The sequence below is a fragment of the Salarias fasciatus genome, chromosome 5 (assembly GCF_902148845.1).
Source record: "Salarias fasciatus chromosome 5, fSalaFa1.1, whole genome shotgun sequence".
In the NCBI taxonomy this organism is placed as follows: Eukaryota; Metazoa; Chordata; class Actinopteri; order Blenniiformes; family Blenniidae; genus Salarias; species Salarias fasciatus.
The window spans coordinates 27,449,312-27,462,342 of record NC_043749.1 but is presented as its reverse complement, the minus strand read 5'-3'; the positions used below and the strand labels follow the sequence as shown (position 1 = coordinate 27,462,342).

Sequence of the window (13,031 nt, the reverse complement as noted above, 5' to 3'; positions counted from 1 at the left end):
CCGCTCTGACATTCAATAGGAGGAAACGTGTGTTGATGTTTATGTTATTGTCTGCTTCCACAGCGAAGGACAAAGGGGAGAAGAAGCTGTTCGGCTTCGCCTTCACTCCACTGATGAGGGAAGACGGAACGACGCTGTCTGACGAGAGCCACGAGCTCTACGTCTACAAGGTCAGGGGGAGCGGTTGTGAGTCCCGTCTGCGTTCGTCTCCTCCGTCCTTGAAGTCTGTTTATCCCATTCAGCGCTGTCAGAGAATCTCACACAGGAATATTAATCTGTTCCTCCACAACATGAGAAAATAATACGAGCTGAAAAAAACAGTCATTTATCAGTGATTTATGGTTCAGTATGTTTGTTTTTATTTGACCTTTTAGTGGTTTTTCCTCTAATCTTCCTTTTCCCCGTCATCTTCCTCCTCCTCCTCCTCCTCAGTGTGATGAAAACACCACCTTCAGTAACCACGCCCTCTACCTGGGCCTGCCCTGCTGCAAGGAGGACTTCAACAGCTGTCCCAGCATCCCGTCCAGCCTCATCTTCCAGAGGAGCACCAAGGAGACCTTCTGGATCTCCACCCAGCTCTCCTCCACCAAGCTCACGCAGAACGGTGCGTTTCTCGCCCCGCCCTGAAGCTGCTTCCTCCGCCGTGAAGCCGCTTCCTCCGCCGTGAAGCCGCTTCCTCCACCGGAACGCGTCTCATGTGACTCTGTGCTTCTGGACTCTGACAGTGGATCTTCTGGCCCTGCTGAAGTGGAAGGCTCACCCCGACCGGGTCATGGACATCCTGGGGCGGCTGCGGCACGTCAGCGGGGAGGAGATCGTCAAGGTGAGGACAGTTTAATTCGATTGGTCGTATCGTTTGTTATCAGATGTGGTTTCGTTTAGTCACTGCTTCTCTTCATTGGAGATCGTGCCGATGTAATGACTGATATTCATTTAGAGGTTTCACTGGTTTTTAGATGCTCCTCTCTGTGTGTTTGACAGTTTCTTCAGGACATTTTGGACACTTTATTCTCCATCTTGGACGACAACACGGACAAATACGGTCCGCTGGTGTTTCAGTCGCTGGTGAGTTCAAACATGAAGACATGGAGAGGATCACATCAACATCTGAAGCTGAAAGCAGCTGAAGCCTTGTGTTGATGAGCTGCTGCTCAGCACTGCCCCCTGCTGGCAGGCGGAGGCGCTGACAGGCTCTGCTCCTCCTCTGTCGTCAGGTGTTCATCATAAACCTCCTCAGGGACAGTAAATACTACCACTTCAGGCCGGTGATGGACACCTACATCCAGAAGCACTTCGCCGGCGCGCTGGCCTACAAGTGAGTTTCAGCGCGTCTGGGTCACGGATAAGAGCGGAGGGCGGAGTTCACCCGCAGGTCTCCTATGTTTCATGCCTTTATCCACATCATTCATCCGGTGGTGCGTCTGCCTGAGCGGAGGCGTGCAGCAGGGAGGGTGAACCGCAGGTCACGGCATGAATAACCTGAAGATGTTAATCTTTCAACACGCTGCTGTATATATTCCTCTAACGCGTTTCAGCACATACAAGCAAAACATCTTCACGGGTATCATTATTTGATTATTTGAACCCAGCAGACTCTTAAAGCGTCGCCTCCAGACTGTGCTGTGTAGATTTTTACTATATAACAGAGAAAATATGACCAAAAAAATACATGATTTAAGGTTTGTTGATGGAAAACTTTGTCAAGTTAAGAAGCACAAAAATGTTGCCAAATTGTTTACAAAAGCTCACACATTTACCATGAAGGTTTAAATAAATACTGGTGTATTTATCTCATTCAGCCAAAAAACAAGAATTTGATCGTTTCCATCATGAAATATATCAAGTTTTAGAATATTTCCTGAATATCTGTGATTACTTTGGGGTTTGAATGTGGTTAATTGACCTATTTTTGTTTGAATTATTGTTTTGTAAATCAAAAACAGCTGATTGGGACTGAATGTGGTCCACAGACCACAGGTTTCCCATCAGTGCTGCGATTTGTTTCAACTGTGAACTAAAATGAAATGACACATTAGTGAGGTTTGAATGTGGTTAAAATAGAAATATAGCATTACATATAGAGAGAATTGTGTTTATTTACTATTAAAACTCATGAAATGGGTTAAAATGTTCTTTTTGGATGTATCGTAAGTGAGTTTTATGGGATAAGTAGTATTATCTTATCAGTGTGGGTTAACATGAGGCTCTGGATGCGTTTCAGAGAACTGATCCGATGTCTGAAATGGTACATGGACCGGTCTGCTGAGGTGGTCCGACAAGACCACATCCAGGAGGCCATGAGGGTGAGGCTGACCTGTCTTTAAGGAAACTGAAATACGTTCAATTATGATGATGTAAAGAAAAGAATAACAAAAAAAAAAATGTATTTTTACTGATAGTCTAACAGTTTTGAAACATAATTGACTCGATAATTTAATTCAGTTTATTTTAATATTTTGCTTTGTATTTCTTTCTCTCTTACACACACACACACACACACACACACACACACACACACACACACACACACACCCCAGGCCCTGGAGTACCTCTTTAAGTTCATCGTGCAGTCCCGGATCTTGTACTCTCGGGCCACGTGTGGGATGGAGGAGGAGCAGTTCAGGACCAGCGTCCAGGAGCTCTTCCAGTCCATCCGCTTCGTCCTCAGCCTGGACAGCCGCAACTCCGAGACGCTCATCTTCACCCAGGTGAGCAAGCACACACACTCACACACACACTGTGTGACCTCTGTGACCTCTTCGACTGGCAGAATGTAGCTGCATCCTTCACGTTGCTACGTTGCTTTTAGATTTAGCTTTTGACTTTTATTTGCTTTTCTGTAACTGCAAAATATTCGTGAGCAAAAGTTTTAGACTCTCCCCGTTTTACAGGCAGATGAAACACAACAAAGACACCAAGACACAGAGCTGAAAAAGCAACATGCACATTAAGTCATCCAGAAATTAAAGGTTATTGAAAAGGCTTTGTTGGATTTTCAGCAGATTCTCTCATCTATTAGTCGTAGTTCAGATGTGTCTGTTGTTTTAGAAAATCTGATAACATTATACTCTCTAAATTGGTGACTGTAAACTGTTACTTCTTTTATAGTGTTTATTTAAAGTTGCTCAGTTGCAGTTGACGGCTAACAGCTCTGCTCAGACTGAACACATTGAACTCTTCTCCCAAACTGCCAAAGAAGAATTGATTAAAAATTAAAAGCAGCTTCAACTTGGAGAAAAGGCCTCTAGATTCTAGAAGAAATCAGAACTGAAAAATGGGGATTTTCTAAGACTTGAGTTTTGATTCTTTTGTTCTGAGTTGGATTTCTTGTAGTGTTTCCCTTCGTCTTGTAGCGGCTGTAATCTGACTCTTGTCTCCTCTCCTGCTGGTTCCTCGCCTCCTTCCCGTTTTTACCCCCCTGATCTTTTGCCCCCTGAATTGGCCCTCGATTCCTCCGGCCCCCCCCCCCCCCCCCCCCCCCCCCCGCCTCCTTCACTCATGCACCGCAGGGCTCCCAGCCTTGTCCGGCCCCCAGTCCGGCCCCGGGCCCCGCCATCGGGCCGGCCGCCCCCTTAGCGATAGCATCGGCCCTGAGCCAGGCCCAGTCTGCTGCCCCGGGGCAGATTCCCGGGGCGGGGCAGGGCAGCTGCACTCAGGCCTGGAGCTCCAACGCTCTGCGGCCGTCTCCTCTGTCAGTAAGTAGACTTCTGGAAAAGAAACCCCCCCAGAAAACCCCCCCACCACCCCCCTCACCGAGTCACCTGGTTCACCTGTCAGCTGCCTGTGAGACTAACCACACACACACACACACACACACACACACACACACACACACACACACACACACACACACACACACACTGACCCCCGCTGAGCACTCTTTACTCTGCACTCCCAGTAATCCCACTACTCTGGACAGCTGTAGCTGCAGTAAAGCAGCTCAAAATGTCACAAACAGGAAACAAAAGAAAAAAAAAAAAAATCATTTTTCTGTGTTAAATCATTGTGAGTGAAAACATTCCATGAAAAATATCACATTGTGTAAAATCTCATGACTTCTAATAGAAACTGCTGTTAGAATGCTTTGATTTTCTCAATTACACCTAAAATCCTATTGTTTAAAATGTGAAAAAGGTGCAAAATACTCTTAATACGAGAATTAGTTACTTTCACAAATTGGGTGTAAAGTAAACTGAAAGGAACCTGAGTAACTGAAGTAGTTATTTAGCAATTGTTAAAAGTAGATTATATGGTTTTAAAAAGAAATGCCAGAAATTCTTTATTTTAAATAGAAACTAATAACTTCTGCTGATGCTGTAATTCTCAGCCTGCATCAGTGGGTGAAAAAAAACATGAACTTTTGTGTTTTTATTGCGTTAATCCCAAGATTCTCAAAAGACTGCCCTCTAGTGGAAAGCCATAAGAAAAGTGATCAAAATAGTACAAAACTTAGAATATAATAGAAAATAGAAAATACACAAGATTCATATTTAAAATAAGTATACAGGCAATAAGTCCATGGCTAACAGGGTGAAGCTCCAGCACTGTGTTCAGTCAGTCTTAACGCTACTGGGAGAGCTCCATATTCTCTGAAAACTGCCAGTCTTTTCTGTGTTTTTAATCACATTTCATCAGTTTAGATCATCATTGTATATGATGGTATTTAAGTGTGTGTAGGACTTATTTTACAAGAAGAAAAAAGTTAAATAAAAATGTGGATTTTTGATCATTTTCAATAAAACTGATGATTTATAAGAGCGTTTAAACACACTGATCCTCTTTTCACTATCTGGAGTCACAGTTTCAATGAGTGCCACATAAAAGATTCATCTTTGCCTTCTTGCTCTTCTTGTCAACATTAACTCCAGCGCTGCACTGATTTAATATTTTTTTCATCCTGCTCGTTGCTTTTGAAACCCTCTGAACAGCTGTGTTGTTGAAGATTTCCTGCTGCATGAAGCCCTCTGCTTCCCTTCACTGCTGAAACCACACACTGCCTCCGTCCTCCTGGATGACACTCTGTCCTCTCCTCTGTCCTCCCTGTCCTCTCTCTCTCTCCTCTGTCCTCTGTCCTCTGTCCTCTCTCTCTTCTCTGTCCTCCCTGTCCTCTCTCTCTCCTCTGTCCTCTGTCCTCTCCCTCAGGCGGCTCTGCTGAACTCCTTTCCAGCCATCTTTGACGAGCTGCTGCAGATGTTCACGGTGCAGGAGGTGGCGGAGTTTGTCCGCGGGACGCTGGGCAGCATGCCGTCCACCGTCCACATTGGACAGTCCATGGACGTGGTGAAGCTGCAGTCCATCGCTCGGACGGTGGACAGCAGGCTCTTCTCCTTCCCCGGTACAAGCTGGCGAGCTTTTATCACTCACACTGGAATTAAATCTACACTTCACCAAAGCACTGCCCAGTAGAACACCTGACAGATAAAAAACCAGGACAGGCGTGAAAAGTGACGAGTCGGCAGGAAACCTCCTCGTCCTCGTTATCTTTAGAGATGCTGTTTACTGGAGGAGGAGCTTCCTGTTTGCTCTTGTTTTAAATCAGTCTGCTTTTCACTGAGAACCTTCATCACAAATGAATTCCTGTAAAAACCAATTTAGACAAATCTCTATCATTATTGTGTGCGTGCGTGCGTGCGTGCGTGCGTGCTCGCAGAGTCTCGGCGGATCCTGCTTCCTGTGGTCCTGCATCACATCCATCTCCACCTGCGGCAGCAGAAAGAGCTGCTCATCTGCTCGGGAATACTCAGCTCCATCTTCTCTATTATCAAGACCAGCTCCCTGGTAACACACACACACACACACACACACACACACACACACACACACACACACACACACACACACACACACACGGTTGTAGGATCAGTGAAAGCTCCGTGTGCTGAGGCCAATCATGAAACTTTAATTTCAGCATCTTTGTTCAAAAATCCTCCCAAAACTTGCGAGCAGACGGAATGAAGAAGCACAGAACTCCTCAGTTATTGATCCTTCCATGACGTGAAAATCAATCTGATTTCACTTTTAAACTTGTTCTAAAGCCAATATGATCACTGTTCTATCTCACCAGGCTGGAAGTGGAAAAACTAAAGCCATGAGTTGGATTTGCTGAGATCCTGCATGAGGGGGATATCGTGTGAAAACAGGACGATCCAAATGATCGTTTAGCATGAATTAGACATCAAATCCGTCTGCTGGGATCCGTGTGACCGTTTCAGTCATGGAGGGATTTTACCAGGTTGATTCTCGCCTCCTCTCCTCCCTCCTCTCTCTCTCTCTCTCTCTCTCTCTCTCTCCCCCCCTCTCCCTCCTCTCTCTCCCCCTCTCCCTCCTCTCTCTGCCCCCTCCTCCTCCTGCAGGACACGTCGGTGCAGGAGGAGGTGGAGATGATGGTGGAGTCCCTGCTGGACGTCCTCCTGCAGACGCTGCTGTCTATCATGAGCAAGAGCCAGTCGCAGGAGGCGGTAAGGGGTCAACGCTGTCCGCAGTGCACCGCGGAGATCACTGTTAGTAACTAACAATACAACTACTTCTTCTTCACCTCCTGCATCTCCTCATCACCCTGCGTCCCCGGAACCTCCTCGTCTTCTCCCGGAGCGGGGCAATAACGTTCACCTCCTCGCAGGGCGTGACTCCGAAAAACCAGAGAAACTGAGAAAACAGAATGTTTCCAGTCGTTCTGTAAACACGTTTAGTGGTAGTGAAGTATCGTTAAATGTGGGGTGGATCCCTCACCCCTTAAAGCACGCCCTGACTTCAGTATTTACTTGAACCATATTGCCCTTCCTGAGTAATGCGCTCATCGTCACTGACCATCTTATCGTGGTTCATCACACACCTCACAGAGGGAGGAAGATGCTCCAAAATCTGGATCATCCACTGTTTTTATCACTGAAATTGAACTGTAACTAAAGTTACTGACATGTCACCAGCAAACGCAGCAGCTTTACTGAGCATTAAATTGACGCTGTGCTAACATACGGTTACTGAAAGAGCTGAGCTGTGCTTCTCTAAAGTAAAAGTTAAAAAAAATGAGAAAATGAAAATTCTCCTCTCTGCTGAGATAGAGCCTCTTGTCTCCATCTGGTTCTCGCTTGTCTGCATGCGTGGAAATATCATTAAAGTTGTCTTTATTTATCTACATAGATCAGGTACAGCTTATACCGTGCATAGTAAATATGAACATGTATAATATGTGATTAAGGTGTGATTCTTTCTCTTACTAAGTGAATTATTACGTAGACTTCCTGTGATTCCTCTATAAAATTCTCCATTTCTAACGTTTCCTCTCATTTCACTCCATCTGAATCATCTTTTCCTTTTGTCTTCACTGCATGGAAATGTGGATGGATGTCTGGGATGTGGAAGTAAAGCTTTTTTAGATACAACATTGTGTTATTGGTCATGTAGAGAAGGCTTTAACTGCATAACTTTGAAAATAAAGATTTACTCCAAAATATAATAGACAGTAAAGTTAGTGAGATAGTATTGTTTTGTAAATGTCTCAGGGGCACAGGCCTTGTTTATCCTACAAATGTAATCTCCTGACATGTGGGATCATTTAGAAGAGAAAATGTCAGCATTTCGATGCTAAAGGGATTTGTAGTAAGAAGTTTCCTCACGTTCTGCGGTTCCTGTGTTCCCGTGTGGCGGCGGCCAGGGCGAGTACGTGTCCTGCCTCCTGTCGCTGCTCCGTCAGATGACCGACATCCACTTCCAGCACCTGATGGAGAACTTCCAGAGCAAAGAGGAGCTGAAGGTAGAACAGACTCCTCCGAGTCAAATTACGTTACTGCTGCAGATCATCAGAAGAAAAGTAACTAATGAGGATTTGAGAAGGATTTTGAGACTCAAATCATTTGTGGCCGTTTAGTTGATTCTTTGTCTTTGAGACATGTTTCCAGATTCTTTCTGCTCTGCTGAAATCTCCATTTTCTCTTCTTCCAGGAGTTCCTGTTGAAGATTTTATGTGTGTTTAGAAATCTGATGAAGCTCAGCATTTTCCCCCGAGACTGGAACATCATGAGGCTCCTCACCAGCAAGTGAGAGCAACACACCCACACACACACGCACACACACACACACACACACACACACACACACACACACACACACACACGCACACACACACACACACACACACACACTCTCTCTCTCTCTCTCTCTCTCTCTCTCACTCTCTCCCTCTCTCCCTGTGTCTTGTCTGCAGCATCATCCTGACCACGGCTCAGTATCTCTCTCCGGCGCTGCACAAGAACTTCACTGAAGCCGACTTCGATTTTAAGGTACTAAACAAATAAAACCCAAAAACTTCCACACAAATAAACATCCAAACAGCTCAAACTGTCTGTCAGAACTGACTGACTGATCTCTTCAGGACACAGAGTTCAAATTCTGAGGATGAATACCATAAAACGCTGGAAACTTCATTTCACAAAACTGAAACTATGAAAAGCACTGCACAGACTCAGGAACACTTCAGAAGACATTGTTAACAGTTGTCAAAGATACATTTCAGATACATTTTTGAAAAGAAAAACACATTGTTTGGTACCAGTTCTGAAATATTTGTGAATCTTTTTCAAAGTCATTGTCTTTTCTACATTTCTCCAAACGATTGTCAAAGGACACCTCTAGAAACCACTGTGTGTGAGCATTTTGAAAAACAGTCTAATTCTGAAACCATTGTCTGCAAGCAGTTTTTAAAGCCTCGGTCTGCAAAGACTTCTGAAAACCATGATTTGAAATAAGAAACCCTCTTCTAGTCACTGTTTGTGAGCACATCTCAAAATCACCGTCAGTGTACAGTTCTAAAAACTACTGCCTGAGGACGCCTCCAGAATGGGCATCAGCTTCACTTGATGTGTAATCTGTGAAGTTCACTGTGATCCCCTCACATCCCGATGTGTGTGTGCAGATCTGAGACGTGTGTGTGCAGATCTGAGATGTGTGTGTGGTCTGCTCAGGTGTGGAACTCGTACTTCAGCCTGGCCGTGCTCTACATCAACCAGCCCAGCCTGCAGCTGGAGAACCTGAGTCCTGCCAAGAGGAAGAAGGTTCTAGACAAGTAAGAACACACAGAGGACGTGACACACTCCGAACACAGCGCACGTGGAAACTCTCCCTCGACCCGACCCGACTCCTCCGTCTCATCTGCATCTGAAACGCCGAGAGTCTCAATAATGAAAAAGAACCAGTTTGACTCTTTGAAGTTCACCAAAGCCCAAACCTTCCAGCCTCCTCCGTCCATCCTCCAGCAGAGCCTCTTTCACTCCAGTGAAGCTCATTTCCGTCTCTTTCCACCAAGTCGTCCGGGAAGCCGAACGACAGCAGATGCTACACGCCGAAAAAGCTCCTCGGGCGCTCAGAGTTCCTCCGGCTTCTATTGAAGCTCCACATCACAGGAGTCTGCCGCTGCACAGCCGGAGAAAGCAGACCTGATGCTCAGTCACGTGACGGACGGAGGATGTCGTTACAAAGCTCAGCTTCAGCCGTGGAAATGTGACTTTGAACGCCTCAGAAACCCTCCAGGAGTCTCAGACCATTTGTTTTATCCACTCCAGTTTTTTTTAAGTTCAGCATTGTGGATAAATGACAAATGGATTTCGCCGACACAGCATCTTTCCACTGCTTGAGCAAAGTGCTTTACACTCTTAATCACATTCACACACACACACACACACACACACACACACACACACACACACACACACACACACACACCCCGGTGGGGGCAGCCGCCATGCGTAGCACTCAGACATGTTACTTTAAGTCCTCTGCTTTTGTCAGGAACTTGTAAGCGACTCTTACAGATGTAGTTGGATGAATTTGCTGCGGAGCTTCTGCCTTTGTTCATCCGTCCATCAGTCCCTTGAAAGACACCGTTAGCATTAGCATTAGCATGTCTGTAGTCTTCAGAAATCAGCAGCTGTGTTCATTAACACCTGTTTATAATAGCGCCTCATTGACTCTGTGTGCAGCCGGTCCTTCTTGGTTGGTTAGTCGGTTAAACCGTCTCATCAGTCACATCCCGCAGCTGATTTTCTTCTGCTTTATGTTTCGTTGTTTTCAGGTATGGAGACATGAGAGTGATGATGACCTATGAACTCTTCAGCATGTGGCAGAACCTGGGTAAGACCCTGCTCTCACTCTGAGTGTCCCATCATGCAACCAGCAGCTCAGAAACACTCAAAAGCAATCTAATGTAATCTAGTACAACAGCTTTAAACCCACATTCAACTGGAATCAGTCACTTAGACTCAGTCTACCTGTAGTTCACGATCACTTTTATTGCCCTCTTTTTGATCCTTCCTGACTGGTTGGCCCTCAGGAAGCAGACATTGACACCTGTGTTGTGGTTGCAGGAGAGAATAAGATCCATTTCATCCCCGGGATGATCGGCCCCTTCCTGGGAGTGACGCTGGTCCCACAGGTGGAGGTTCGGAACATCATGATCCCCATCTTCCACGACATGATGGACTGGGAGCAGCGCAAGAACGGAAACTTCAAACAGGTAAAACAAAAACCTGGAGGAGCCACGAAGGAGCCGCAGACCGGTCTGATCCGGATGTCTTACAGGTGGAGGCCGAGCTGATCGACAAGCTGGACAGTTTGGTGTCGGAGGGCAAAGGAGACGAGAACTACAGAGAGCTGTTCGGCCTGCTGTAAGAAGCATCAAGTGCTTTTTTCTCTTTGTCTCTGTTTTAACTCCTGTCTGTCTCCTTTAAAACCAGAACGAGTCCTCTCTCTCTCTCTCTCTCTCTCTCTCTCTGATAACAAACATTAACCCTGATCTCTCTGCTCTCTGTGCTGCGGGATCAGAACGCAGCTGTTTGGGCCTTATCCCAGGTATGATCACTTCCCGGGGAAAACGTAGAAAACAATGTATGAAAAAAAAAACAAAAAACATCCAAAACAACGTTCAAAACACAAGCTGAGTCACTTCCCTTCGTCTTCTCTGCTCCTCATATCTCCAGAAAGCTGTAAATACTTGAATCTACAACTTTTGTTTATTCAGAATGAAAATTACAGTCAGAATAAAACTAAATATACAGAACCTGATTTTATAAGGATAATTTTCCAACTGCATAAAATCCCAGCATGAAGCCACATGTACGGCCTCACCAGGAGATGTTAAGCTTAATCTGGAGGTATTTTGTGTCCATGTTGAATGTGAGGACACCTCCACAGGCAGGGTCCACTTGAGAAGCAAAGCTTCACCTTGTTTCTATCCAAGCTGAATCCAGTTTACTTCATTTTGATGTTTCACACGATTCTCACCACTTTTCTGCCTTCTTGTTCTAAACACCCACACAAACAGTTCAGTGATCAGGAGGAATATAGATCCATCATAAATAAATATCAGTGATGAACGTCTCAGCGTTAAAATCCAGATCATGTGGTGATTTTTCTGGGGGTTTTTTTAATCTTCTTTTAAAGTTTGTTGGAGAAGATTGAGCAGGAGACGTGGAGGGAGACGGGAATTTCCTTTGTTACGTCGGTCACACGGCTCATGGAGCGACTGCTGGACTACAGGTAACACACACACACACACACACACGCACACAGGTGGGAAGTGGGAAGCTGGCACTCCTCGTCTCACAGCCGATACAGCTCATATCTCTCTCTGCCCAGGATGTCGAATATTAATACATTTGTCTGAAATGAATAAATTGTTCCCGTGTGGAGATGTCTTCTTTCTTCAGATTTCATCATTTAATCCCCCAAACTGTCAAAGATCATTTCTTCTGCTGCTCGTCTCACAACTGCATGTGACTCCATTTAAAGAGAAACAAACTGTATAGACATGTATCGCTACAAAACGGAAATAATCTCCCAAACACACATTTCCTCACATTTTGTGCTTCATACTGCCAGAAGATAAGATGCTGCTGTTCCCCTGATCAACAACTGAACGTTACACACCGATAGCTTCAGGAGCTGTTTATTCTTTTAGAGAGTCTGATGGGTTGTTCTGTTTTTTTATTTTTTTAATGCAGGGACTGTATGAAGGGAGACGAGACGGAAAACAAGAAGATCGGCTGCACTGTGAACCTCCTGGTAGGATGTGAGCAGATTCACCGAGCCGCTCAGAGTCTGACGGTTCACCACAACGTCAGTTTGATTCCTGTCTTCTCAGAATTTCTACAAGTCAGAGATCAACAAGGAGGAGATGTACATCCGCTACATCCACAAGCTGTGCGACATGCATCTCCAGGCAGAGAACTACACCGGTACGCTACCGTCACACATCGCATACAGCTCATTTTGAATCCTGATTGTCTTTTTTCTAGCTGTTTTGTCTTCTCTTACTTGTTTTTTAATATTATTTTGTGGTTTTAGCATGTTTTGGCATTTTTCAGTCACATTATTCTATTTTTCAATGTTCTTTGATGGAGTTTCTTTATCTTTCAGTGGTGAATTTTTATTTTTTGTGGCTCTTCAGCAGCCATTCTGTGTTTCTCTGCTTCTTTTACATGATGTTAAACACACGGGCCTCTCTATACGTTTCTGTGAAGCTGCTTTATTTTGTCCGGGCTTGGATTTGCTGTTGCAGTCAGTCTGAGTCGCCCGGCGCTCCCCGCCGGCTTTGTGAGTATTTGTGTTTCCTTTCTGCTCACAGAGGCTGCCTTCACGCTGCTCTTATACTGGGAGCTGCTGCACTGGGACGAACGGCCGCTGAAGGAGTTCCTGCATTATCCGGCTCAGACCGAGTGGCACCGCAAGGAGGGGCTCTGCCGCAAAGTAATCCACTACTTCAACAAGGGGAAGGTACGCGGCACAGACATTAGAAGAAGAGTGTTGCCGAGACGTTTGGTATGAATGAGGATGATGTGTGGAGGTCCCTGACTCGCGCTCTGCCGGCGTGTCCTCCTCTCCAGTGCTGGGAGTACGGGATTCCTCTGTGCAGGGAGCTGGCCTTTCAGTACGAATCTCTCTACGACTACCAGAGTCTCAGCTGGATCCGGGTGAGATTCAACACGTAAATTAGTAACTCGCCTGTTAACATAACCCACACGTCAAGTCACTTTCATTTA

The 13,031-nt window shown here is 45.5% G+C and overlaps 1 protein-coding gene across 1 annotated transcript in view; it reads left to right on the top strand.

The window, feature by feature from the left end:
- The window catches only part of LOC115388465 (dedicator of cytokinesis protein 3-like), a 57,534-nt gene that overhangs the window by 38,373 nt on the left and 6,130 nt on the right, over positions 1-13,031 (top strand). The window contains exons 15-37 of the mRNA XM_030091629.1: positions 64-170; positions 433-604; positions 726-823; positions 982-1,065; positions 1,215-1,315; positions 2,222-2,303; positions 2,538-2,708; positions 5,143-5,335; positions 5,651-5,778; positions 6,354-6,500; positions 7,655-7,753; positions 7,942-8,036; positions 8,204-8,279; positions 8,961-9,061; positions 10,067-10,125; positions 10,359-10,507; positions 10,573-10,658; positions 10,816-10,842; positions 11,434-11,529; positions 11,994-12,054; positions 12,134-12,227; positions 12,617-12,765; positions 12,876-12,962. Coding sequence (XP_029947489.1) covers positions 64-170; positions 433-604; positions 726-823; positions 982-1,065; positions 1,215-1,315; positions 2,222-2,303; positions 2,538-2,708; positions 5,143-5,335; positions 5,651-5,778; positions 6,354-6,500; positions 7,655-7,753; positions 7,942-8,036; positions 8,204-8,279; positions 8,961-9,061; positions 10,067-10,125; positions 10,359-10,507; positions 10,573-10,658; positions 10,816-10,842; positions 11,434-11,529; positions 11,994-12,054; positions 12,134-12,227; positions 12,617-12,765; positions 12,876-12,962 — 2,462 coding nt within the window. The remainder of the gene's footprint in view (positions 1-63; positions 171-432; positions 605-725; positions 824-981; positions 1,066-1,214; positions 1,316-2,221; positions 2,304-2,537; positions 2,709-5,142; positions 5,336-5,650; positions 5,779-6,353; positions 6,501-7,654; positions 7,754-7,941; positions 8,037-8,203; positions 8,280-8,960; positions 9,062-10,066; positions 10,126-10,358; positions 10,508-10,572; positions 10,659-10,815; positions 10,843-11,433; positions 11,530-11,993; positions 12,055-12,133; positions 12,228-12,616; positions 12,766-12,875; positions 12,963-13,031) is intronic.